The sequence below is a fragment of the Vespula pensylvanica genome, chromosome 7 (genome assembly GCF_014466175.1).
Source record: "Vespula pensylvanica isolate Volc-1 chromosome 7, ASM1446617v1, whole genome shotgun sequence".
NCBI classification, from domain to species: domain Eukaryota; kingdom Metazoa; phylum Arthropoda; class Insecta; order Hymenoptera; family Vespidae; genus Vespula; species Vespula pensylvanica.
Window position 1 is genome coordinate 501047 of NC_057691.1, and position 24105 is coordinate 525151.

Below are 24105 nucleotides of genomic sequence, written 5' to 3' on the forward strand. Positions count from 1 at the left end.
CTATACCGAGAGAGAGAGATAGAGAGAAATGGCAGGTCTCGTTATATGAGCCATCTTAATTTTCGTCCCGTCGTCCTATCGAATATTAAATATCCGTCGGTTTATTTAAAGAGAAAAGAAACAAAAAAAGAAAAAAAAAGAGTAAAGAGAAAAGAAACAAAAAAAGAAAAAGACTTGAAGTAATTTTCGTAACGACGAAATATTAATTTCAATTCTTGCGAGATACCACATAGTTTGTTTAATCACCAGTAATTACGTTTCATTCGTCCTCGCATTTGAGCCGCAATAGAGAAACGTTTGTCATATTAGGTATCTATGCGATATGAATATTAAAAGAGCAAAAAGAAGAATACTAAAAAACAGAAATAGAAGAGAAAAGGAAAAAAGAAAAAGAAAAAAAAAAAGAAATTGCTTTGCATATAATATTCGTCGCACTTTATCGATACCAGTGACCTTAAGTGTGACAAATCGATCAACTCGTAAACGTATATACGATTATTAACTGAGAACCTTCTAGAACCGAGTTTTAACTGGAATTCGAGTATAGTTTTTAACAAAGTTTATGTAACGATACACGCTCAAATTATTTTCTAATTTGAAAAGGCCTAGAAGCGTACATTCGAATATATCGTCTATAATATATAACATTATATATTATATATAGAATATATATGCAATATGTTACATATATAATATACAATATATATATATATATATATTTATATACATACATACATACATACATACACACACACACACACACATATATATACATATATATAAATCCCTGAGAAATATGATAGATGGTATCAAATTTTGATAAATCTGATATTTCTCTTTCTCTCTTTCTCTTATTTTACCATCGCGTTACTCGCTCTACAAATTTTTATAAAAAAAATATTCATCCGGTTTCGAAAGAAATATTTATTTCTATCTTCCTCGTTCATTCATATATATATATTTCAATCGTGATGAATATCTTGATTTTATATGGAAAAAAGCTTTAATATCGATAAGCAAGAAAATCGTTCACGGAATGGAACGAACACGACTAAGTAATATGTGACCCATTATAAAAAGAGAAAGAGAGAGAAAGAGAGAGAGAGAGGAAGACAGAGAATGTGTGTGTGTGTGTGTGTGTGTGTGAGAGAGAGAGAGAGAGAGTGAGAAAGAGAGAGAGAATGTTTTAACAAAGCGAAGAAATGGCGGCGAGCTTGAAGTCCGATAATTCATCGTTCGTCATTCACCTTGGAAGAGCGAATCGGGACACGTGCAGTAGGCCGCTCGGCTAAGGTAAAGGAAACCCATTCGTCGTCGTATACTCGTCGATAGTGCAGAATTGTACGTCGTATATTTGTTACAAGATATACGTTCTGACTATGCGCATGCGCGTGCTCGTACAGACACACATAAACATACACATATATATACAAAAATTCGATATAAATATGAAAGAACGCGAAATATATATCCTACTGTGCTATTCGATCGAAAACCCGATCCTCGTATGCTGATCAAGCTGAAATTTGTATATAGAGCATTTTTAATAGATATATATCTATGTTAATAGATATTATATATATATATATATATATATATATATATATAATAGTTAATTAGAACGTTCTTCTAAAATATTACACGATTATTAAATGAGATTCTTAAAATATAAATTAAATTAACTTTTATAACCATAAAATTATTTTTCTATCGAGAATGGAATGTTTAAGTAAAAACGTGTACGTGACAATCTGCAATTATCGAGATCTATAATTTTTGTTAATGAAAAAGTCTTTATTGGAATGATTAATATGGTGAAGTTGATCAAACAAGTCGATAGTAAAATATTAAAAAGTTAATCAGTCCGACGTGTGTTTTGTTCGCGAGAACGCGATCAAAAATAATCGGAATGCAACGTCCACGGTTGAAAGCACTTATCGATATTTTCCGGCCTATAATCCTAAATTTTTCGAGCGATTCGATATCTCGTTCTAGATTTTGGATGTATTAAAAGAACCTTGTCCTAGTTTCCGTCAAGTTTTCGTCGGGAAAAACGTGGAGACCTTTTTATGCGACACATTAACGTGGGACACGAACGAAAAGGGTGCTTGCTTTATCAAGATTATGTTATATATGTGATATAATATGTGTATGTGTGTGTGAATGTGTGTGTGAATCATATATAGCTATATATACATACGTTATAACTTAGGTTGTTATTATCAATGCAAGATGGAACGAGACGTTGGAGCGATTTACTACGTGCCTCCAATTTTCCCATATTCGTAGGCCTCCAGCGCATGATTGATCTGACATAATATCTACTATAATCACATGCCGGTTGCCTAAACGCCTTCGGGGAGAGATAATATGCTGGGCGAGAATAACTGATGCGTTGGTAAACCAAACGAGGAAAATTGATAAGCGAGCGTTAACTCGTAGTACTTCGTCGCCCGTACGAGTTTGATCAATTTTATTTTTTATTTAGCTGGTAGGCGTGAACGTGCGTTGGATATACCTAAAGGCTGTTCTTTTGACTCGTGAAAAGAGAAGGAAAAAGAGAATTACTTCGATTAAAGATGATAATTTAGTTCGATATATTCCATGTGTGTGTGTGTGCGTGCGTACATATACATAATACACATACGTATAAAGTGAGAATATTTTTTGAGAGATTCTTTATCAGTTTCTAAATAATAATTATATCCTGTTAAAAGTTTGGAAGAAAAGAATGATAACTTTTTTTTTTTTAGAGTATGATAACTTTGTATTCTTATCTAGGATCATGATCACAATGAATTTATTAACAGAACAGAATGCTTTGGTTTCTTTTTCTATTATTATTATTATTATTATTATTATTATTATTATTATTATTATTATTATTATTATTATTATGAAGATAAGAACGTGACCTTTGTATACCGTTACTATGTAAATTTTATTCGATTTTTGAGTCACAGATTGACACGATAAATCATTTAACACGGTAACGCGACGAAATTTATTTATGCCTTCTGCTCTAGGTGCGGCGAGTCGTGAAAAACATCTTCGTATCATACGTTACATGCTCGACAAAGATGTTAATCGTGTCGCGTCAATTAATAGTAATTCGACCTTGAGCGCAAGCACTAATAATCTAATATCGATATCGTTTATCAGCTGATACGGCCGTTGCTTTTTTTAATTTCTTTTTTTTTTATTTTTTCTTTTTTTTTTTCTTTTTCTTTAACCCTTTGCACTTTAATTTATTTTCCTAGTCTCATCTCGACCAAGATTGATTTGATTTTTTCTACTTTTAATATTTCATGTATACACGCACACGCACACGTATAGATACATATATACTTTGAAAGTAATTTTTAAATGATATTTTCCCGCTAATTTGTGTGTTTTATTAATTACGTAAATGAAGTATTACGTAAGAGATGACTCAAACAAGTTTTAAAGAAAAATATAAAATATTGTTTCATGACATAGATGACCTTATAATGCAAAAGGTTAAATAATTTGCACGAAATCGTATCGTTCTATTAAAAAATTCACGGAATAATATGATGTATAGGTATAGCATAAAAAAAAAAAAAAGAAGTAATCGAACATATAACATAAAAAATATACGCTACGAAAGGGATCGTTATCGACCCATATCTCTACGTTTTTATTAGGAACTTATCTTCGAACAAAAGTACCTTTCTAACGTCGAAAAACACAAAGTAGGACTCCAGAGGAATCTTACAGTAGGTCCCAAGTGATTAGCCCGATTTTAAGATCCGCCCTATTTGAATTCGGGAGTGCGCCGGTGCGAAGTGACCCGGTACGAGGTTTATAGGTCACCACTCTGCTTTCGCGCGATATAGATTTTTCGCACGGAGCTTCCGCACGAAGTGGTCTAGCCAAGGATCCTTGGAATCCACGAATAGTTTTTCGTGGATCCTCGTAAGGCCTTTTTTTATTGCTTAATTGGCTCTAACGATCAATTTCTAATTGTTATCTCGCTACATCGTTGTTAGAAATTACTGAATATAGGTCACGCAATTGCGATATCATCATAAATTATTTGTCGTTGAAAGAAACCGAGATGAAGCAGGCTAATGTTTATAGCAACTTTTACGATCCCCTCGGAACGACAACGTGTCACCTTTCGAGAATGACTTTCGAAGCTAGTGAAGCTTGATTAATGATACCCCGAGTGTTATTAGGGACATCCTTGATTACTCTTCGTTATTCGTATTTCGTGTCGTTGGATAGAGATAGATCGTGTTGATCGCAAAAAGTATATTTAGATATCGATAAAGTAGGTTTTCTTTAGATTTTACACGAACATAAACACGGTCTTGTAGAATTTAGAAACTTCGTTATTTTCTCACGTTTTCTACGTTGGAAGTTCGATGTTATCGATCACGAAACAAAGTCTAGTTATTTCTAAAGTCGAGTTTCGTGGACGACGAACGGGAAAGTTCCGATGGAAAATTCGTTGAGGTTGGATATCAGGAAAAACATAAACGGTTAAACAATAACCTGATAACGGCATGAAGTTTTCATAGGGTAATCGTAAAGAACGGAATAGATTTCCTTAATGCATGCTCCGTCACGTAGGTTCATATAATTAAGCGCAATCACAGGTACGCTATCATCTGCAGTAGAGAAACGACTACTGGCGCCACTGTTTTCCGCATTCTCCACCCTTTTGCCGCCATCGTTCTATGCCGCAGCAGTGTTACCACCCTGTACGTTTTGCTGCACCACCCCTTTCTCTTCTGTCAACTCTCTGTGTCCTACTCTATCGATAGAGGGAAACCTGGAGAGTGAGAGAGATAGAAACGAAGAGAAAGAGAGAGAGAGAGAGAGAGAGAGGGAGAAGTGACCTACTTTGCGCTAGCTGACTGGAATCGTTTCTTTCGTACACGCCTAGGGATCCAGGCTACGCTATGTCTGCCCTGTATACTCTTCTTCCACACCCTTCCCTCGTTCTATCGGTGATCTTCACTCCGGCAATACCGCATCGACCCCTCGGGTCAGCAGATTTCTTCAACGAGAAGGGAAGGGAGAAAGACGGACCTGGGGGCTATCTATAAATCTTACGCGAAGGAAATCAGCCTTCCAGAGCACAATTTTATCGACCTACGATGACGCGGTTCTTTTTCGAGAAATTTTATCGTGTCTCTTGTATTCGCTTTGGGGCTGATAAAAAATGTATTCTGAAACTTTTTCTCTCTCTCTCTCTCTCTTTCTCTTTCTCTTTCTCTTTCTCTTTCTGTCTGTCTCTTCCTCTTTTTATCTCTCTCGTAATATGTTCAATCGATTGATGTTATCTTCAAAGAATAAAAGTGGCCTTAACTCGATATTATTATTGATATAATCACGTATAGAAGATATCCCTTAACAGCTTATGGTACGTTTAAAAGGGACGTAAGAGTAGGAAGTAGCGTTCGCACAATATACCTTAAAAAGTCTTCCAGTATTGTCGGTGACTCTTCAGCATTCTTCGTTCGAGTTTCTTCTCATTCCTCTGTGTTTCTCTTCGTCTTGTTTTACTTCTTTTCGTATACCTCCCATTCAAACTTTAATCCCCTTCTCCTCTCTCTCTCTCTCTCTCTCTCTCTCTCTCTCTCTCTTTTTCTCTCTATTTCTCTCTCTTACAAATATACACATGTATAACGCGTATATCTTCACCCTTGACGCCACTAGTAGTATTCCCTTCAACATAATAATTATTGTTCCTCTACGGAGTCTAATGGACGTACCACGGGAGTCGCGGTGAAAGCGCACACCTTGTAAAGCATATAGCACCTCATGCAACTTCAATACGTGTATGAGTGCATGCGTGTATGCGTGCATGCGTGCGTGTGCACATTCTGTGTTCTGAGATACAGTCGGGCTTTGAGAGGTCGACTAGTGTACCTCTCAGGTGTTTATATATATATATATATATATATATATATATATATATATATATATGAGAGTGTGTATGTATGTATACGCTAGATTGTGCGTCAGGCGAGACACGGTGTAAAAAAAAAAAAAAGAGGACTCGTCAAGTACAAAAACGTATGTAGAACAAGGGAGAGAAGATAGACGCAAGAACAACCGTGTCTAGACCGACGAAGATGTGAAAGTGCGAGAAAGAAAGTTCTCTGTAACTTCCGGTACTCTTGTCTTCCCTTTGCGACACCCTAGTCTTCGGCCCTTGAAGCTTTCTCGTACGTAATTACGACTTGCTTCTCGAATTAGAGGAGTCTAGATCTTGAAGGAAAAAATCTTTTTCACCAGTTCGTTATCTCGTGAAATGCATTTTTAAAAACGTCTAGTTACTTCTTGTTCGTCCCTTTTTACCTTTCTTTTCTCTTTTCTTTTGACTTTAATGAAAATAATATAAAAATTATATTGTGAGTGTTCAGGGCCCGTTCGTACGATCCTACGATACTGAAATGTTTTCTTCGTTACTCCTTCCAGATCACCCAATTTCCAGTCATCCGTTGGCATTTCCTTTCCTCATGCATTCTCCCTACTCTGACGTTGTAGAAAATTTGCGCAGTGAATCCTAGCCAGAGGGGTGGAAGTGTTACGTCGCCGACGATAACGTTTGGAATGGTGGTAGTAGAAATGGTAATAGTATTGACTTTGGCGATAGTGTGTTGAGTTGGTGGTAATCAACGGTGGTCAAGAGTGTCATCGTTCAAGGTTCATGACTAGCAATAGGTATTAAGAAACGATTCATGTATAATATGTATGAGTTGGTGTATATATCTATTAATACGTAACACGTAACAATGAATAGGTTTGCTCGCGATTTCATTTAATGACATACTACAAGCAGGATGGAGGGTTCAAAGTAATGAGAAAGAGAGAGAGAGAGAGAGAGAGAGAGAGAGAGAGAGAGAGAGAGAGAAAGAGAAAGAGAGAGAGAGAATAGGAGGAAGGGTGAAGCAACAAGAAGCCAATGGTATGGCTCGTGTAAGTGGAACAACTTCTGACCTTTATACCGCGGATAAACAAACGAGAAAAGAGGGCAGCACTTGCGGCGCAGCACCGGCGCTGCCCCAAAAATAGTAGGACGGTCGATAAGGGTAGTAAATTGAAATTATTCCGTTCTACCTTTTGAACGAGGATACATAATAAAGGAAACTAAACAAGAACGGAGGCTTGGATGGATAAACAAAAAGGAGATAAATAAAAATAAAAAGGAGATAAAAAAAAAAAAAGGTCGAACATAGAAAGATATAGGAGGGGAGGAGAAAGAAGTGGGGCAAGAAAACGGGGCGATAGTTATTCGTGGGAACGAATCTGGTGGTCATGGATAAACATGAAATAGAGATAAACGAATGATGGAAGTAGAAGAAGAAAAGGAAGAAGAAATAGAGGAGGATCGAGATATCTTTGTAGGGGTGGTAAAATAAGGGGTGGAGCGGTCAGACTAGTAGAGTAGGGAGAGAGGAAGGGCGGTACTGGGTTGGAGGCTGCACAGAGATTGCTGTCGACGCCCTGCTGCTGCTTCCTGGTTTCCCTATATTGATTTTCCACGGTGCTGTGCGAGAGTAAGAGAGAGAGAGAGAGAGAGGGAAAGGGAGGGAGAGAGAGAAAGAGAGAGAGAGAGAGAGAGAGAGAGAGAACGATATACAGCGTGCGCTGTGAGTTCGATAGAGACAGATAGTACGCACGAGAGAACCCGCGCGCGGACGCGCTCGTCGTGTGTGTGAGTTTTCGTTAATGAGTAGGTGTTAGGTGAACGCGAGCGCGCGTGCTTGTATGCATACTTTTAGTAGGAAGGAAGGGGAAGTGGGTTGGAACGGAGCTAGAACGTCCGTGGCTTTACTGGAAAGACGAAGTGGGAGTGATTCGCTAAGGGGTAGGGGTAAAGTCGGTGGTAGGAGTAGGGGAAGAAGAGGGTTCGTTCAGTGGTAGAAAACGAGAAAAGGAGAGGGTAGAAGTTAGATAAGCTTGTGTATGTACGTGTGCGTGTGCGTATTTGCGTGTGCGCGTGTTTGGCTGTTTGTATCCGTGTCTGTGTCTGTGTGTCAGAGAGAGAGAGAAAGAGAGAGAGAGAGAGAGAGAGAGAGAGAGAGAGAGAGAGAGAGAAGGGATGAACAAGCGTGCGGTCTGGGGGTTGCAGGTAGCTCGAAAGAGACGAGAAAAGAGCCAGTGGAAAAGGTGGGGCCACCTTTTGCACCTCCGCTCGTACCCAGTGAAGAGAGATGGACCGATTATTTGACGTCGAAGCTTCAGGAATGTGTTTCCTATTTTTCGTGCCCCTCTACTTCCGGAAAATAGATCCCTGGATTCCCGGATTGGATGTATATTCCTTTCGTTCCTTTTCATTTCCTTTTGACTTCCTTTTTTTTTTCTCTTTTACCGACCTACCAGACTTGACCAAATAAATGTCACGGTCATATCACTGAACAAGAAACGTCCGAATTCCTCGTACAGAATCGCTTGAAATATTGCACCATTGTTAAAGGAATGAAATGAGAACATCGTGGTGAGAGGTAGACATATCGGTATTACAAACTTTTACGGTTTCCTACTCGCTTGACATTGTACCTTTATCGTTTGAATTTGAACCATCGAGATCTCTTTTGAACCGAATACCCTCGCAAAATTTCATTTCGTCTTCAATGATCTTTGATAGACATGCAATTTACTGTTTAATTGTCTACCTTGTATATTTATACGTAATAAAAACGCGTTGCCAACGTGAACCAGTGAAACATCATTCACGCTAGGACAAGCGGACAATTACACGCTATCCAGAAGGGAAATAGAAGAATCGGTATGAAAGAGGAAATAGACACAGCTGCGATATTTGTACGTGTCAAGTAGTGTTTCTTTCCTACCATCTCATCATCCGCTCTTATTTTCCGTTATATTTCGCTCGTTTTTCTCAATTGGTCAGAGTCAAAGGATACGGGCAGGCATTTTTCGGTAGCTCGTTTACCAAGCTCCTGCCTGTACTCATAACTCGTGAGACCCTTTCTTTCTCTCCTTTTCTTTTTTTTATTTCTTTCTTCTTTATTTTTTTCACGACGCGACGGTGCGAAGAGCCTATGGTAGGTAGGGTGAAAGCGGGTGGCGAACTTCCGACGAAAGGAGTGGTACTTTAGGAACCGCTAAAAGTACCGAGAACACGATCACCCCTTTTCTTCTCGATGCCGAATCGTTGAAACAGTATTGTAAATGCTTGTGCGTGAATACCAAAGTGCTTTTCGAATACTTTCCTTGTGAGTTTTAATCACCTAAAAGGGTTTACGCGCGTTGCCCCGTATTTCGTTGTTATTCTCATTGTTTTGCAGTTTATTGTTAGGATATACGTTTCAAGCATGCATGTATATGTACGTATACACATACATACATAAGTGTATACATGTATATGTACATACATACATGCATACGTAAGTACATACGTACACGAATGTACTCACGTAAGCCGATGTAACCATTTTAACATTGTAGAAACTTATTGGTTTACGTTCAAATGAGATCTTTTCTGCTGAAGTCCTATCGGTGAAATACTACCAAGGAATTGCGAAACGTTTGCGTGGATAGGAAGAAGAAGAAAGAAAATCAATCTATGAAAGTAGAACAACGTTGAATTTCTTAGTAGATGAATTTTTTTTTCAAGATATTTTAGACACTTCCATCGTTATTATCGTTGGTACATCGTCCAGTCAAGACTCCTTTTTTTATGTCTTTTTGTTTTTTCTTTCTTTCTTATTAACGAAAACAGTGTGTGACGTGGTTCGCGATTAAAGAAAAAAAAAAAAAAAGAAGGAAAAAAGAAAAGGAAAGAGAAAACTCGGTGTAGAATAAAGAGAGATGAAGGGGAAAAAGACTTTTCAATGCTTCCTTGCATTAACTGCACTCCGCTTCGTCGAAAGTGGTCTATTACGAGCTCTTCTCTCTTTTTTCACGTCCTACACCCTCTTTCTGTTTCACCTTGCTGCCTCTGTCTTCTTTCAGGTTACTCTTGCCGCTACCATCGTCACCACCATCACCACCGTCGGCTAGTTCTCTTTTCTTTTTCTTCTTTTTCTTTTTTCTTTTTCCTCTTTCTCTCCTTCTTTCTTCGTCTTTTCTGTTTCTTTCCTCTGCCGTCTGCGAGACGGCCATTCTGTCTGTTCGCTCGCCCGTCTCTAAAAGTCTTTTCTTGACCAGAGGAGCTCATTTCGATTAAGGATAATAGCAAGAGCGATGAAAGGACCGAGATTCAGGGTGCCTCTGGCTAGCAAAGTGCGGGCTAACTTATACGAGCTTCCTAAGAAGTATATCTATCTTGCGATGAAAAGTGGTTTTACGATGGATCTATTATTCGTGTATGTCGATACCGAAAAATAAAACGAATTCTTTTATCGAAAGTATAGGGTTAACGAATGAATTGCTTTCAGGATCGTATGACGGCCAATGGAAATTCCCCGTTGGACAGTATGCGGACATTGGAACATTATCTAAGCGACATCATGCGAGCCGGCGCTGCTGATACTCCTGAACATCTAAAAGGTGAGTACCAATAAATCTGTTCAGATCCTAATTAGAAAAAATTCGTGAACATTGATAATCGTATAAAGTGCGATACGTAACACGAGGTAGATGCTGATGGAATCCCACGAAGTGGAATTCAAAGAATTTCTCGAATTCTTGCTGTACGGCTAGAATCCACTCGTTTGCTGGCTCGTGCACGGTTTGGAATGCATTAAGAATTCGATGAAGCGTTTGCCAGAAACGCGTGCGCGCAACCGTTATTCTACGATTCTCCGCTGAGATGCTCCGAGCGATTTCTCACTTAAGTACGACAGGAGAGGTACTCTGCAGCTTCTTAAAAGGATTCCCACGAGTGGTAGAAGCTCGTGTTACACGCAAACAATATGCTGGTCGATAGTTCGCAACGTTGGACGAGTTAGGCGTTTCCATAAGCGGATAACGTTACCATGGTACTCAGGTGGCCAATCTCGGTATCCCGAATAAACTAGTTACAATGTCGACGGATTTATGTCGATGGTGTTGGACTCGACGAGAGAGAGAGAGAGAGAGAGAAAGAGAAAGAGAAAGAGAGAGACAGAGAGAGAGAGAGAGAGAGAGAAAGAGAGGTAATCATTGGTAAATTCTAGCGATGTCATTGAAGCAGAGACTAACAACGTCGCCGGTGCTGCGAAAGTTCAAAGAAAAGGTTGCTTCCTAGAGATCGACATCCAACTCTGGCAATAGCGTCGACAGGTCGAGTCAGTTAACTATGCGTGCTAGAGCGAGCCAGCGAGAGCAAGCCGAAGTAGCACTTAAACTTCCGTCAGTTCTCTCGACACCCTCCACTCGAGGCGACTCTACTTGCTCTACGTCCGGACACCATGAACGACGATTCTATGTGACTATACATAGACACTGTGCTCGGGCATAGAAGCAATGAAAGATACAGAAGAGGAGTAGGCGGACGGAGGGTTGTAGGACGATACGCGTCTCGTCGGTGCTTTTCCCTTTTCCCCCTTGCTCTTTCTTTCTCTCTCACTTTCCTTTTTGCGTCTACCCAGTCTGTCTGGGAGTCCAGGCAACCCTCAGACAAGCATTCTCGCGCCTGCAGTCAAGGGCAAGGGTGCCATCGCCAAGGCTCTCCTTCGTCGTTCGCCCACAACGAAACCCTATGACGACGATGCTGCCGCCACCACTGACGACGACGACGACGACGACGACGACGACGACGACGACGTCGACGACGACGACGACGACGACGACGACGACGACGTCAACGTCGACTATGAGGAAGGGGAGAAACCCTCGGCACAAAATCACAGATTCTCTCCATCTTTCAGAAGCTGAAACTTCAAACGAACTTCTTTTCCGGCCTTGAAGAGAAAGAAAGAGAGAGGGAGGGAGAGAGTCATTTGAAAATAAAGCAGCTTGCGTTGAAGCGATTTATCGAAAAAAAAAATTAGGTCAATTAACGGCCTCTTAACATTAACATCATCACCGATGAAAATAGTTTTTCGATTAATAACTTCCACCATTCGGTCTTTCATTTGTTCTCATTCGTTCATTAAAAACTAAAATGGTTTTATCCATTGTACCGTCCAGCTTTTTAAAACCGACTTATTATCCAGCAATATCCTCCTCGTTACCCCAGTAACGCAAAGTGCTACCTCTCTGTCCACGGAACAAGGAGAGAAAGGTGACACCAGCGCAGACCGGCGCCTATATTGTATCACGTAATTATTATCTTCCAAGAGCCTGGAAATGTCCGTGCCAAGACGGTTCTTTTCTACTTAATGCAAGCCGACGCGTTCACGGCTCTTCCTTCTGTCCGCAATTAAAATCTGATGGTCGATCGGGACAACAACGCCACAGAGAATAACAATCCGTTGGACGAGTACGTTGTCTTCGTAGTCGTTGTCCTTCTACTGCTGAAAGTCAAAGACCGAATACCTTTCCAAGTGCAGACACGAATTCGCGACGAAGAAGAATGAGAAAGAAAGAAAGAGAGAGATAGATAGATAGATAGATAGATAGAGAGAGAGAGAGAGAGAGAGAGAGAGAGAGAGAGACAGACAGAAAGAGAATTCTTCGAGAGCCTGCAAATAGGTTGAATGATTTTCTCGCGAGAGATAGACGGACAGACTGCCGAGTTAACGGACTATTATTTTTCCGGATCCAAAGCAGTTGGATCCGTGCCATACTTGTAATATCCTTCCACCTTCTATCCGCAATTAAAACCTACCGAAGCTACCGCGAAAGTAATGGGGTTTCGATGTCTTCGTTAATTCATTCCTTGCTCTCTCAGGGATCCCTTTAAAACAGCCAGACGTCCTTGTCGAGTGACAACGCACCGTTGAAAATTATTCTTCGTGTAAAGCGAAGCTTTTTATAGATGTCTAACAATAGAGAGATAGAATTTTGTGAATTCGATAAAGAAAAAAAAAAAAAAAAGAAAAGAAAGAAAAGAAAAGAAAGATAAAAGAAAGAAAGATAGGAAAGAGAAGAAAAAATGAGATAGAACTTTTAGAGAAATATTTTCTCTCGTAGGAATATGTGTTATATTATAATATAAGTTTGAAGAACAGTATTGTCGATACTTTTTCAATAAGTCATTTTCATTGTAAATTTCGTCAAATCTGAATGAACGTTCAAGCAGCTGCATTCAATATTTAAGAATCAGGATATTCAGCGATGCGCAAAGGGTCTAGCAAAAGTGTGTATAACTCAGACCGAGTACGACGCTCTTTATTCTAGAACAAAAAGCTCTCTAGAAGCATTGTAAGGCTCCGCTGAGTGGGCGTACTTTCTACGACGCCATCTTGGGAAGTGTCAGCACGACACTTTAAACTGCAATAGTAGGTCAAGTCTTAGAAAATCCCGCTGTAACCTCGGCTAGTCCGTTCTTTTAAACTCCTCTCTTTCTCTCTCTCTCTCTCTCTCTCTCTCTCTCTTTCTCTCTCTCTCTCTCTCTCTCTCTCTCTCTTTCTCTCTCTCTCTTCTCACTCTTGTTCTTTGCGACGGATGTAAGCTCTTGTTCCAAAGACTTTGTAATAGAACTTTTGAGAATCGACGTTAGACTCGAATATCGAGTTCCCGATTTGTGTAGTAGACGAATTCACTTGAATTTTTATTGTTTTTGCCGCTCTTCGTGATCCAGGTTAATTGTCTGTAGATAGTATCGATCGTTCGCGTTCTCTCCTTCTCTTTCTCGCTTATGTAGAATTATTCGAATCACAGTCACCTATATCCACGTTTTACCTACCATCGCTTATAAATAGCTCCACATTCCCGAAGGTATGTGAACTATATATTAGGTGATTTACGTCATCGTCAGGTTCTCATAAATCTTTTTCACACGCAAGGACTACGAATAAGAACCGTGGACAGTAGGCACACGCGAGAACTCATTTCGGTGACCAATATCGGTCAGCTTACGATCACGAAAAGCACCAAGTTTCCAAGTACCCGTTTTTAGATCCATTGAGATCACTCGAGGTTGCAATCAAGTACGCTAAAACCGACGGCATTAGAAAATGGAAAAGCTGCCAAGTAGCTTAGTGACTCTCCGTCGTTTCGTGAAGATGAAAACACGAATGTAATTGACTTTTTAGAAATCATTTCGCTTATTTGCAAGATACCTCAATTTTGTCAACGAACAAAATTCGCTGCTGATAACGACGAAGAATATATGAGATTTCTTGATAATCGGCAAATTTTCTTTCTCTTTTTCCTTTTCTTTTTTTTTTTTTTTTTCTTCTTATTTTCATATCCTCTTCTCTTCTGGCTACAGCGTCTTTTACAATTACAACGAGCAATTTTATTAGACGTCTATATATACAAGTTCGCTAAACAGTAAAGTACATTTAACGTCCTTGAACGTTTTACGATACGTCGTTTGACCTATATTATGACAGCGATTTTCATGTAATCGATTACGCGGTCGGGGCTGGCAAGTTGGAGGGGCGGGATCGTTTTAACGGTACTTTCGAGACATCTAAGGTTTCATCCGATTGCACATTACGTTGGTCTACCTTTCTCGAATACCTTTTTTTCCTCTTTACCTATTAAAAACAAAGTCTCTCGCTTACAGAAATTTTATCTCAGAGTACTTCAAACAGAGCGTAGCAAATTTGAACGTTTTATCGGATCGAATTATAAATCCACCCTTCTCGTTTAAATGTATAAAGATCAATCTAAAAATTTAAAAAAGCGAGAGGATGTCTCTTGCCAAAATCAGAAAAGGTCTTTCCCTACCGGAAGATGACGGTGCAACATTTTCTGACCCTGTTAGATCCCTTTTCCACGAAGGGTTTACTATGGTTCCGACTTTCAATGGTCGATGGAAATCACGGATTGGGGTCGCCGGTTTCATCGATGAGTGCCGTGCCGGTTACGAGGTGGCGCCATCCAGATACGATATTGCCTAAGATTATACGAGGAATCGTGGATACGGGCGTTATCGATCGCAGTCGATACTAGGGAACCTAGCTCGATGAAGAGAAGTAGGAAAAAGAAGTAAAGAAGGAAGGAAGGAAGGAAGAAAAGAGTGAAGCCAGAGGGGACTTGTGGGGGAGGATGAGGTGATAGGGTGGTAAGGTGGTAGGGTAGCTTGATTCTTTTGAAACACGGGGAAAGGTAACCCTTTCGAGGTAGCTTATTAGATAACCCTTTCTAGACTGCTACGACGACCCTTTGGATCCTCGTTATCTCGCACTTCTTTTCTCGGACGTCCTTCGATATAACCGAGATGGAAAGCCTCTAGGGTTCCTTTTGTCCGACGTGAGCTTGCGCTCGTAAAACAGAGTTATCGGACTTATTTCCAAAGACACGTCACCATTCCGGAAGAATGGACTCTTGGAATTCGATAAATATAATCGATTTTGGAGGCGCGAGTTTGGCCTGTTCTTGCCAAGAATACTTCTGACTTTCTCACTGCTAGACTGCTATCCGATGTATATACCACTTTGCGACTCGAACCGAATCGAATTCTTTCTCTCTCCATCTCTCTCTCCTTCTGTTCACGATCGATATCCTCTCTTTTTTCTTCCATCAACGCTTCCACTACCGCTAGGGATAAGATATTTATACGCTCAACCTTCATTATTTTCATACGCTTTCAGTTCGTGCATTTGGAGAGAAGAGAATAGATAATTACGTTTAAGAATTTTCGTTAACTTGCGCGATACGGATAGAATATTCGTTATTGGTTTAATGGACTCGTTATCTCGTTAGGTATATAATATCGTTGCCACGTGTTTTTATCAGTCGATACCCCAGTTCCTCTCTCTCTCTCTCTCTCTCTCTCTCTCTCTCTCTCTCTCTCTCTCTCTCTCTCTCTCTCTCTCTCTCTCTCTGTCTCTTTCTGATGTTTTCTTATCAACGTTTCACGCCGAGTTTAGATTCGAGTGTGTCTATTTGGGAAAGAAACTTCTTCCGTCTGGCTACGTTCAAACGTATTCTCATTTTGTACACGTTCGAATAAGCGCAAGCTTGTCTCGTATATTCTTCCTTAATGCAAGCACCCTCGAGATTTTCGAGTCACCAAGCGAATAGACAGACACCTGTTATCTATTCGTTTTTACCAGGATCCTTGTCGTTCCTTCCTATCACGTCGGGAACAACATTGCAATAAAGTGTCTCGAGCCCTTCGGCTACACCGACTAGAACATTGGATTTCGGGAAACGTATCTGGATACTATTCCGACGGGAGTAACAACGAAGTTCCTTTTCCAGTCAAATTCATAGTTTCCCGCCGTACCCTGAGGCTAGTCACGTCTCCATCTATCGGCGTGGCACATCGCCATGTTACATCGCCATGTTATCACCGATCTCTGCTTCACCTGTATATGGAACAAACGGTGCTGCCATCCAGGGACTACCTGCGTAAGATCGAACGCTTGGCTGATGCGCAGGTGCCGTCGATCGGTGATATTTCTTAACCGAATTATGCGTTTCGATGCGACACCAACGTTCAACGCTTTAATATGAATTGGCAAGATCTTTGATCGCCGTTTTCATAGCGCAAACGTCTCTAAAGACTCGTTACGCAAGATGAATTATTTTATTTGAAAACTGTTCGCAACTCACGGCTAACCACCAATCGGAATGCTTATATTTCTCGTAACAACCTTGGGCCGGCCGTAACGAGAATTCTTTTTCCATGAGCTTGCAACATTCGCGATTCGTGCTTTTTCGACGAACTTGCTTTTTCGAGGTCGAGTACGAAAAGGGAATAAATAACGTTAAAAATGTCACCGTTGCTTTTCCACGCGGCGCCACTATTCCCTACTGTTTTCTTGACCATAGTCAAATTATAAATAAACATTTGTCAGCATCCAGGGGTATCTTTTGTGTCTATGTCCCGTGCCATTAGCGAGCGTATATTTAAGCCGCTATGCAAGCCGTCGCGCAAAACAAAGCTCCGCAAATATCCTGAGGGACAAAGGCTTGCGTTAAAGAGTAGAAAGGGTAGAAAAAGGGTGGTGGTAGGGGAGAGGAAAGAAGAGACCAGAAGAGAAAGAGCCAGTGGAAAACGATGGCCAGACGAACGGACGCCAGCCTAACGTTACTGCCAAAACATTGAAGAATCCTTTTTTTCTGACCTTGTGCTTGGAAACTTTTCAAGGTCGTGTCATTTATCGTAATTAATGTGACATCTACGTTACCAGGCGAGAAACTTTTTGATATATTCTGGTTAATACTGTTATATAATATCGTCGCTTAATACTGTTATTCTACATTTCATTGTTCAATCATTTCAATCAAATAGTTTATTCAATTTTATATCCCCTCTCCTCTCTCTCTCTCTCTCTCTCTCTCTCTCTCTCTCTCTCTATCATCATAAAATATTAAATTTGTTAAAACTCGGATTATAGTCGGAACGTTCAACGGATCTAAATGCGAATCCGTCAACCTCTTTCATTCGGTCCTCGAATCAATTATGATCTTGGGTCAAACTCCCGGGGCGAAAGTCACCGATCTAACCCCTCCTCCTCCCCCGCCTACCCCCTCCGAAGTGAAGAGTTTCTCGAACCGTATCTTCGAGCAACCGCAAGATTTCTTTCCGTGCTCCCGCAAGAAAACCGCAAAAAAAGTGATCCCCTCCCCCCCCCTCTCTCTCTCTCTTTCTCTTTTCCTCTCTATCTATCTTTCTTCCTTTTTAGGTGGTATTCGCGAGTCAGCGAAACACGAATAGTTATGCAGTTTATTTCATTCCGATGAGCATTTCCTTCGGTGCTCCAAGTCTATACCTTGCGGTTTGACATTTCTAAATGTTTCAAACCGTCTTCGGTCTGACACTCCTCTAAATCCTTATTCTATCTACCAAGATGGACTTTTATTTCGTCTGATGCATTGTTAGCCTTTTGTTACGGATTACAACGAGTCCAGAGAAAACAACAGTACAAGAAGGTATCGCGTATGTAGTTGCAAAGTATCCCTAGAGTCTCGAAAGGATAATACCAGGCTCCGTTGTTGTTAAGGTATTGCATTTCCCGGTTCAGAGTTCATCTTTGCCGTGGAACGTTCGAGACCTATTAATATCGTGTAACCGCTAAAATTCTCGCGCCGAGTACTTCTCGCTGGGGTATTATATTCGAACGGGTAATCCTTCTAACGTTTCCGTTGGGTAATGGCTTTCGTGAGAACGTCTGTAATCGATTGCCTTGGCGAATCGATCGAAAAGAGAAAGAGAAACGACGAGAATTTCTATTCTTTGTAAAATCGATGGAAACCGAAATGAAAGGAAGGAAGGAAGGAAGGAAGGATGGAAAAAAGAAAAATAAGAGAGACCAAGGAAAAGCTTTTTAAACGACATTTTCAAAACGTCATCGAAGTCGTAGGGAATTTCTATTTTCTTTTTTTTTTTTGTTTTTGTTTTTCTTTTTATCAGGAATACGGTGACTCTTGAACAGGTCGACGAGATCTCAACGATGGATAGAGGGAGAGAGAGAAACTTTCGATTGACAAGCACGGAAGCTGCGAACGCTCTGTTGATTAATTGGCACTTAATCGTTCGATTATCGTAGATGCGGGACAGACGTTCTGCCGCGAGCCTCGCTGCAGTCAATTCATTAGGGAAATTAATAAGCAGTCGCTTCGTCCTCGTCGTTGTCGTCGTCGTCGTCGTCGTCGTCGTCGTCGTCGTCGTCGTCGTCGTCGTCATCGTCATCGTTGTAGTCGTAGACGTAGAGTCATAGTCGTCGTTGGTATATGGCGCATTTGCAATTAGCTTCTTTCCCCAGGCGGTCTCCAGGCCGGAGCCCATTAACGAATGCCCCCTCGAACCGAGAATCGATCTCTTCTACTTGCATACCCGTAGCCAATCGGGATACGACAGGACGAGGTGGAAGAATTCGGTGGTACGAGCTACGATTAAGATGGATGGATTTAGTTCGAGTCGCTCAGTTTAATTAGAGATTCCCGCGATTTCTGACCTTTCTTGAGAATGTCCTTGTCTGGTAAAATGTTCCATCTCTCTCTTCCTCTCTATTTCTTTCTTTTCATCTATCTCTATCTCTCTATCTCTCTCTCTCTCTCGTTATTGTACCATCCTCGAATTGGCAGCAGGTGCGGATAAAAGCGAATGATCGTTGAATGCATAGAACCATTTTAAATTCTTTCCTTTTTCACCATTATCGAGAATAAAAGTTATCTCGTCTTCGAAAATTTTTCAACGTTCTTCGAATCAAGTCGATAGAAAGATACCAAAGTATGGTTAGAAAAGTCCGTAAAAGTATTTGAAAGATAGTACGTATACTTTGGTGAGCGACGAGATCTGTGACGTACCGAGATCTTTGTATTTTGTTAACTCGACGTTTCTTTTCAATCGAATGTAAAAACATGATTGGTAAAAGAATACATTGACTTTTTGTGTCTCGCCTTCGTCTCGTTGACGTACACACTCGTTACTAAAATTTCTCTCCTAATTATATTTTTCTTTCGTCCTTGGAAAATCATCCCTCCTCCTCTACTTCTCCCTTTCCCTCTTCAGTTTTCCTTCTCGCACGTGATCGATTCGTGAACCTTTTCACTCAAGCCAGACGGAAAGCAGCCGATCGAAGCGTAAACGGAAATGAAAGAGCCGGTCTTCCTCGTTCGATCGTAGGGCCAATTAAGCGTTTCTTTATCGCGAATCTTTTCGTCCTTCACTCACCTCGCTCTATCCCTCGTCTCACCTTTCAGCTTTCACGCCCGACAAGCCCACTCCAACCTAGCCGGTTCGCAACACCACCACCACCACCACCACCATCATCATCACCACCACCACAATCTTCACCACCATACTATCGTCACTACTTCCACGTTACCGCCATCTTTTTCTCCCTTTCGTATTCGTGCTTCTTTCTACGAACGTGAGCAAGTGTTGTTGTTTTTTTCTCTCTTCCTTTCTTTTCGACGTACCGTGCCACCTGAACTTATCTCCGACGGCTTTAATTGTATTTTCTTCTTTCCCTCTCGACGATCCATCTTTTCGTTTTTTTTTTCTTTTCTTTTTTTTTTCGACCATCGTAACCTCTCTTTCTCTCTCTCTCTCTCTCTCTCTCTCTCTCTCTCTCTCTCTTTCTCTTTCTCTTTCTCTTGGCAACAACTTCGTGACCGTTCATCCCCCTTTTCTCAACTCCCACTTGCTATTTCTTACGATCCTCCGAAACTTTTATTATGTTTATATCGGATTATGCTTTGCTTTACCTTCTTATTACGATAAGGATCAGAATTTTTTATCACGCGATCCTTATCACCATCGCCACTATCATCAAATAATTTCAGGTTACGAAATAATGCGGTAGAAATTTGTGGTTTCTTCGTCTTCCTGAAAATCCACCGAGTAAAGCGGTATATGTAAGCTGGTTGTTTTGCATCTTGAATATTGACAATGAATTAGCATTTTTTTTTTAAAGAACTTTCGCATCGTCAACGAGGAGAACTTTTTTTGGTTAAAAAATTCCCTTTTAAAACGTGATCGAATCATTATCTTTTTCGTATAAGCTATTTGGAAATTTTTTACAACAATACGTAACAACGTAATACTTGGATATATAGTGATTGTATAGGGTCGTCGTCTCTCTTTCTCTCTTTCTCTCTAGAGTACAAAATTGTCTAAATCTTTAAATCTCCAATCTGCGATCGTAAATGCACCTCTTGGAAGTTGATTTTGTTTTTAGAGGGGAATTTCGAAGGGAGACACATTTTCCCCTTCGGGAACGACAGAATGGTTTTGATATTGATGAGGATATTAATGATTGACGAAAAACTGTGGATCGTGAGATGTTAAGGAAAAAAACAAAAAAGAAGAAATGGAAGAAGAACAACGAAGAAACAAAATATAAAGGAGGACGATCGCGGAGATAAAATCGTAGATGGTATCAGACGGTAAGATGCGAAAGTAGTCTGTAAAGAGTAGTCTGCGGAGAGAAGACTTCTCCTGACTCATAAACGATGCAAGACATCTTACGTTTTCTCGACGAGCAGGAGTACTACTACGGCCGAAGAAGAAAAAAGAAAAAAGAAAATAGAAAATATAAGAGGTGGAAGAAAGTTGGCAGAAGAGATAAGAAGACGATTCATTCGAACGAGGTCAGCTCGATGAAAGTATGAGAACGAGAGAGATAGGAAGAAACGATCGAGTCTACGCCGTAGGGTGATTCGGTTGGACCGGAGGGCTCATCAATCACCACCCGTGCAACCTTTCCCCACTACTTTTACCATCCCTATCTCTCTCTCTCTCTCTCTCTCTCTCTCTCTCTCTCTCTATAACTTTGCGTCCTTCCTTTCATAGACCAGATCCATCAACAACGTCATTTGCGCGTGCCTAGGGGTGGATCCAGCATCGCAGCTCGAGTGCATTGACCCTCTTTGCTTCGATTCCTACTTTTCATCTCTCTTTCTCTCATTCTCTCATCCTATCTCTCTCTCTCTCTCTCTCTCTCTCTCTCTAGTTTTCTCTTTTTCTCTGGTTCTCCATCTGTGTTACTACTTTAAGGCCGTTTATCGGCGCCACGGCCATATCGACCATAGGAATGGCCACCCTCCGGGGCGGAACAAAAGTTTGTGCGTCTCCAGAGAAATTAGCGTCGAGCTCGACCATGCAAGTTCGTATTGTTACTTCCACAAAACGTGCTATTATTGCTGCTCCTACTGCTACTGTTACTGCTGTTGCTGTTACTGTTGCTGTTGCTGTTGCTATTGCTGCTGTTGGCTACTGCTACTGCTACTGATGCTTTTGTCGCTTTACCTACCTTTTGCTAATACGTTATGTAAAAGGCTTCTTTAAAGGAAGAAATGACTATTCCTCGTTTTACTGCGTTTTGTTATCGAAAAGAAAATTAACTTATGCACGTATAATATATGGACATTTTGTATGCGTTACGTTCAATGAATCGATTTTGTATAAGCTCCAGCGGTAAAGTACATTTAGATATTTCAACGAAATATAAATGAAAAGTAAAGGAAAAGAAAAGAAAGAAAAGAAAAGAAAAGAAAGAGGAAAAAGAATTACATTCTGTCTACGACTCGTCACACGAAAATTTGTTATATAACAAACGATCTATCGGCCAGCCTTCGTAAAGTTAGATAGATACGACTAAGGAAGCCTTGCAAATAATGGTCAAATGGTTGTTACATAAATTCAAGGATAACATACGGTTATTGGATATTATGCGTGTCATTCGTTGAAAATATTCGTTGAACAGATGGAATCATTTTGTGGAAGGCATTCGAAAGTTTTTCGATAAGGGAATCTTTAATAGGGATAATAAGGAGTAGAAAATGACTATAATAGTTTTACATTTAATAATACGTTGATCTGTTTCAGTGTCATAGGGCCAAACGAGATACACGAATACCTACATTATACAAGCTCATTTAATTTTTTTCTTTTATTTCAGGTACGTACGCGAGCCGTCGATGTCGTTTAAATCAACGAGAAAAATCTCAGATCATCGGTGAGTCATTAACGTGAGCATAAACAGTCGTGGTAATCCCGTGATAACTCATTTAACATTAACATCTTAAAGTATCTACGTTCTTGTTTCTTTTTTTTTTTTTTTTTTAAATACGTACATATGTTCGATGATTAGATTTCTCTGATCTAACAACAACAATTAACATTTTTATGAGAAAAAAAGAAAGAAAAAGGAAGACAGAGGGGAAAAGAAAAAACAAAAAAGGAGTAAACAGAAAAATCATAAAAAGTGAGGTCGTATAATTAATCTTAATAAGCAGTCAAAAGCCAACGTATTTTTTATTTTTATTCGTTCCTTTAACAACGGATAAAACTATGCCTTGTCGCATTGCGAAAATCTCATTAACCTTTTAGCGATTGGTAAGCCTCGTAAAGTACAACAATACCAACGTAAAAATGAGCGAGCATTGAAATACAACGATAATAATGTATTAGATATGTACATGAAAAGAAATTGTGTGCACGCGTATGTGTACACACATCTGTAAACACATCTAACTGTGTTTGTACATATCTATATATGTATCCGTATATACACATATCTGTATATGTATGAAATATTTAATGCATTAATTTGCTATTGCATAGAAAGGCAAACACGCATATTCAGAATGTTCGACGGTTATATTTGTCCACATAATTCAATCATATCAGTTTTTGGGCGTGTTTCGTTTTATCTTTCAATGATGGTAGTTTTTATCCGAGCATGGCGTCTGCTTTTCTCAACAAATACACTTCAACGACTTCGATACGTTCCTTTCTTCTATCGATTAGGACATACGGGCGACTAAAAGGAAGTAGATATTTTCCAAATGGATTAACTAGAAAATCGTTAATCCCCTTTGAAACTTAACGAAAGGGATAGGATTACAAATTCGAGATAAAATGTGTGAATTCGTATTACGATCGAGAAAAAGAAAACATTAACGATATGATCGTTAAATTTTATTTATTCGTTTATCGCTTTATTTCATTTACTTTATTCGATTATCGTTTTATTTTGTTTATTTGAAATCCGATTAATAATTAGTATTATCATGAAACAATAATTGACATTCAACAGTGTAGTTAATTTTTTAATTTATTCGAATAGAATTTATTTAACATTGTCGTTAACTGAGAAAATGTTTTTAACAAGGCCAATTTTTATTTTACTTTTTGAGAATGTTCGAATGTTTCGAATATCTGATCTTTCGATAAAAGAGAAAGAGAGAGAGAGAGAGAGAGAGAGAGAGAAAGAGAGAGAAAGAGAGAGAGAGAGAGAGAGAGAGAGAGAGAGAGAGAAATCAAATATAATCTGAAGATAACGTTTAGTTAAAAGATAATCGTTGATTTAGAAAGTACCTTTATGTCTTGTTTATCAACAGTCCAATTTAACGATTAAAGTTAGCGTAATACGTGGACTTCCTTAAATTGGTATAACTATCGTAATCTAGCGGTGACAGAACAATTAACAATAGTACATTCATGAATCTCATAATACTTGATGGTCAAACATGGTTTATCGTTTTCTCTGAGACATTAGACCTCGAGATTCATGTAAAACCTTCCGATATTGTACCGTCTTATGCGTGTCGCTTACATATATTCGTTATCAGAACGGTTGGACTCGTTCATTGCGAGATAAGAACTAGCAAGTTTGTAATATACCGAGGTATTAAACTTTTATTCGAACCTTTCGTAAGATC

At 39.7% G+C, this 24105-nt stretch overlaps 1 protein-coding gene across 2 annotated transcripts in view; it reads left to right on the forward strand.

Annotated features, from left to right (window-relative positions):
* The window catches only part of LOC122630751 (cytoplasmic polyadenylation element-binding protein 2), a 121796-nt gene that overhangs the window by 3025 nt on the left and 94666 nt on the right, over positions 1-24105 (forward strand). The window contains exons 2-3 of one of the 2 annotated variants that reach the window (XM_043815599.1): positions 10383-10494; positions 22341-22397. In XM_043815599.1, coding sequence (XP_043671534.1) covers positions 10383-10494; positions 22341-22397 — 169 coding nt within the window. The remainder of the gene's footprint in view (positions 1-10382; positions 10495-22340; positions 22398-24105) is intronic. The other variant, XM_043815600.1, reaches the window with a different exon arrangement.